Source organism: Mus pahari, chromosome 1 (assembly GCF_900095145.1).
Source record: "Mus pahari chromosome 1, PAHARI_EIJ_v1.1, whole genome shotgun sequence".
Lineage (NCBI taxonomy): Eukaryota > Metazoa > Chordata > Mammalia > Rodentia > Muridae > Mus > Mus pahari.
The window spans coordinates 118,291,274-118,292,300 of record NC_034590.1 but is presented as its reverse complement, the minus strand read 5'-3'; the positions used below and the strand labels follow the sequence as shown (position 1 = coordinate 118,292,300).

The window sequence follows — 1,027 nt, the reverse complement described above, 5'->3', positions numbered from 1 at the left end:
GAGAAAATTCTGAAGGAACAAGAGCGACTGGCTTATATCAACCCTGACTTGGCTTTGGAGGAGAAGAACAAGGGCAATGAATGCTTCCAAAAAGGTGCCAGCACTGTCCAGGAAGCCTCAACTCTGATGTGTGGCTTCCTGTGCCTGCTTGCAAGGCGGACTTTCCAGGAGAAGGAAGGGTGGTTTTTAGCTATCACAAAATTTTTCTTTTTGCTGAATGTTGTGGCTTATTGGGAGGGTATTGATTTTTTGATAGGGTTTCTCTGTGTAGCCCTGACCTAGAGTCCTAGAACTCAGATCCATCTGCCTCTGCATCCTGAGTGTTGGGATTAAAGACATGTACTACTACCACCCTGCCAATTTTGGGAGGGAGGTGCTTGTGTTTTTAATCCCTGGACTGAGGAACTCCAGAGGCAAGGTTTTCCAGGTTTGTCTACAAAAAAGAATTCAGGCCAATTGATGGTACTTAGTGAGACCCTGTCTCAAAAACAACAAAAATCTTCTCTGTGTGTGTGTGTGGTAATTGGGTTGGAATCTAATATATCTTAGATATCTTAGGTAAGCTGTTCATAACCAAGCTTACCCTGGTGTGAGGGTACATATGTTTAATTCCAACAATTGGGAGACTGAGACAGAGATCATTGGGGGTTCCAGAACCCCTAGTTACAGAATGAAACCCTGTTTAAAATAACAGAAACAGCTGGGTGGTGGGTATCCCATGCCAAGCACGAGGATTTGAGTTTGAAGCTAGCCTGATCTATCTACACAGAGAAACCCTTTCTCAAAAGCCAGATAAATAAATAGTAGAAGCAAATCATTCATAGCTCTCTAGACATGGTAATCCTAATACCCTGGAGATTGAGGTAGGACAGCTTGAGCAGCTGCAGTTGAACCCAGCTGAGCTAATGGAAGTCATTTGTATATAACTATCTAGGGGACTACCCCCAGGCCATGAAGCACTATACAGAAGCCATTAAAAGGAACCCAAGAGATGCCAAACTGTACAGCAACCGAGCTGCCTGCTACA

The 1,027-nt window shown here is 44.0% G+C and overlaps 1 protein-coding gene across 1 annotated transcript in view; it reads left to right on the top strand.

Moving 5' to 3' along the window:
• Stip1 (stress induced phosphoprotein 1) overlaps positions 1-1,027 on the top strand; it is a 17,610-nt gene that overhangs the window by 11,912 nt on the left and 4,671 nt on the right. Inside the window, exon 9 of the mRNA XM_029540177.1 lies at positions 4-94. Coding sequence (XP_029396037.1) covers positions 4-94 — 91 coding nt within the window. The remainder of the gene's footprint in view (positions 1-3; positions 95-1,027) is intronic.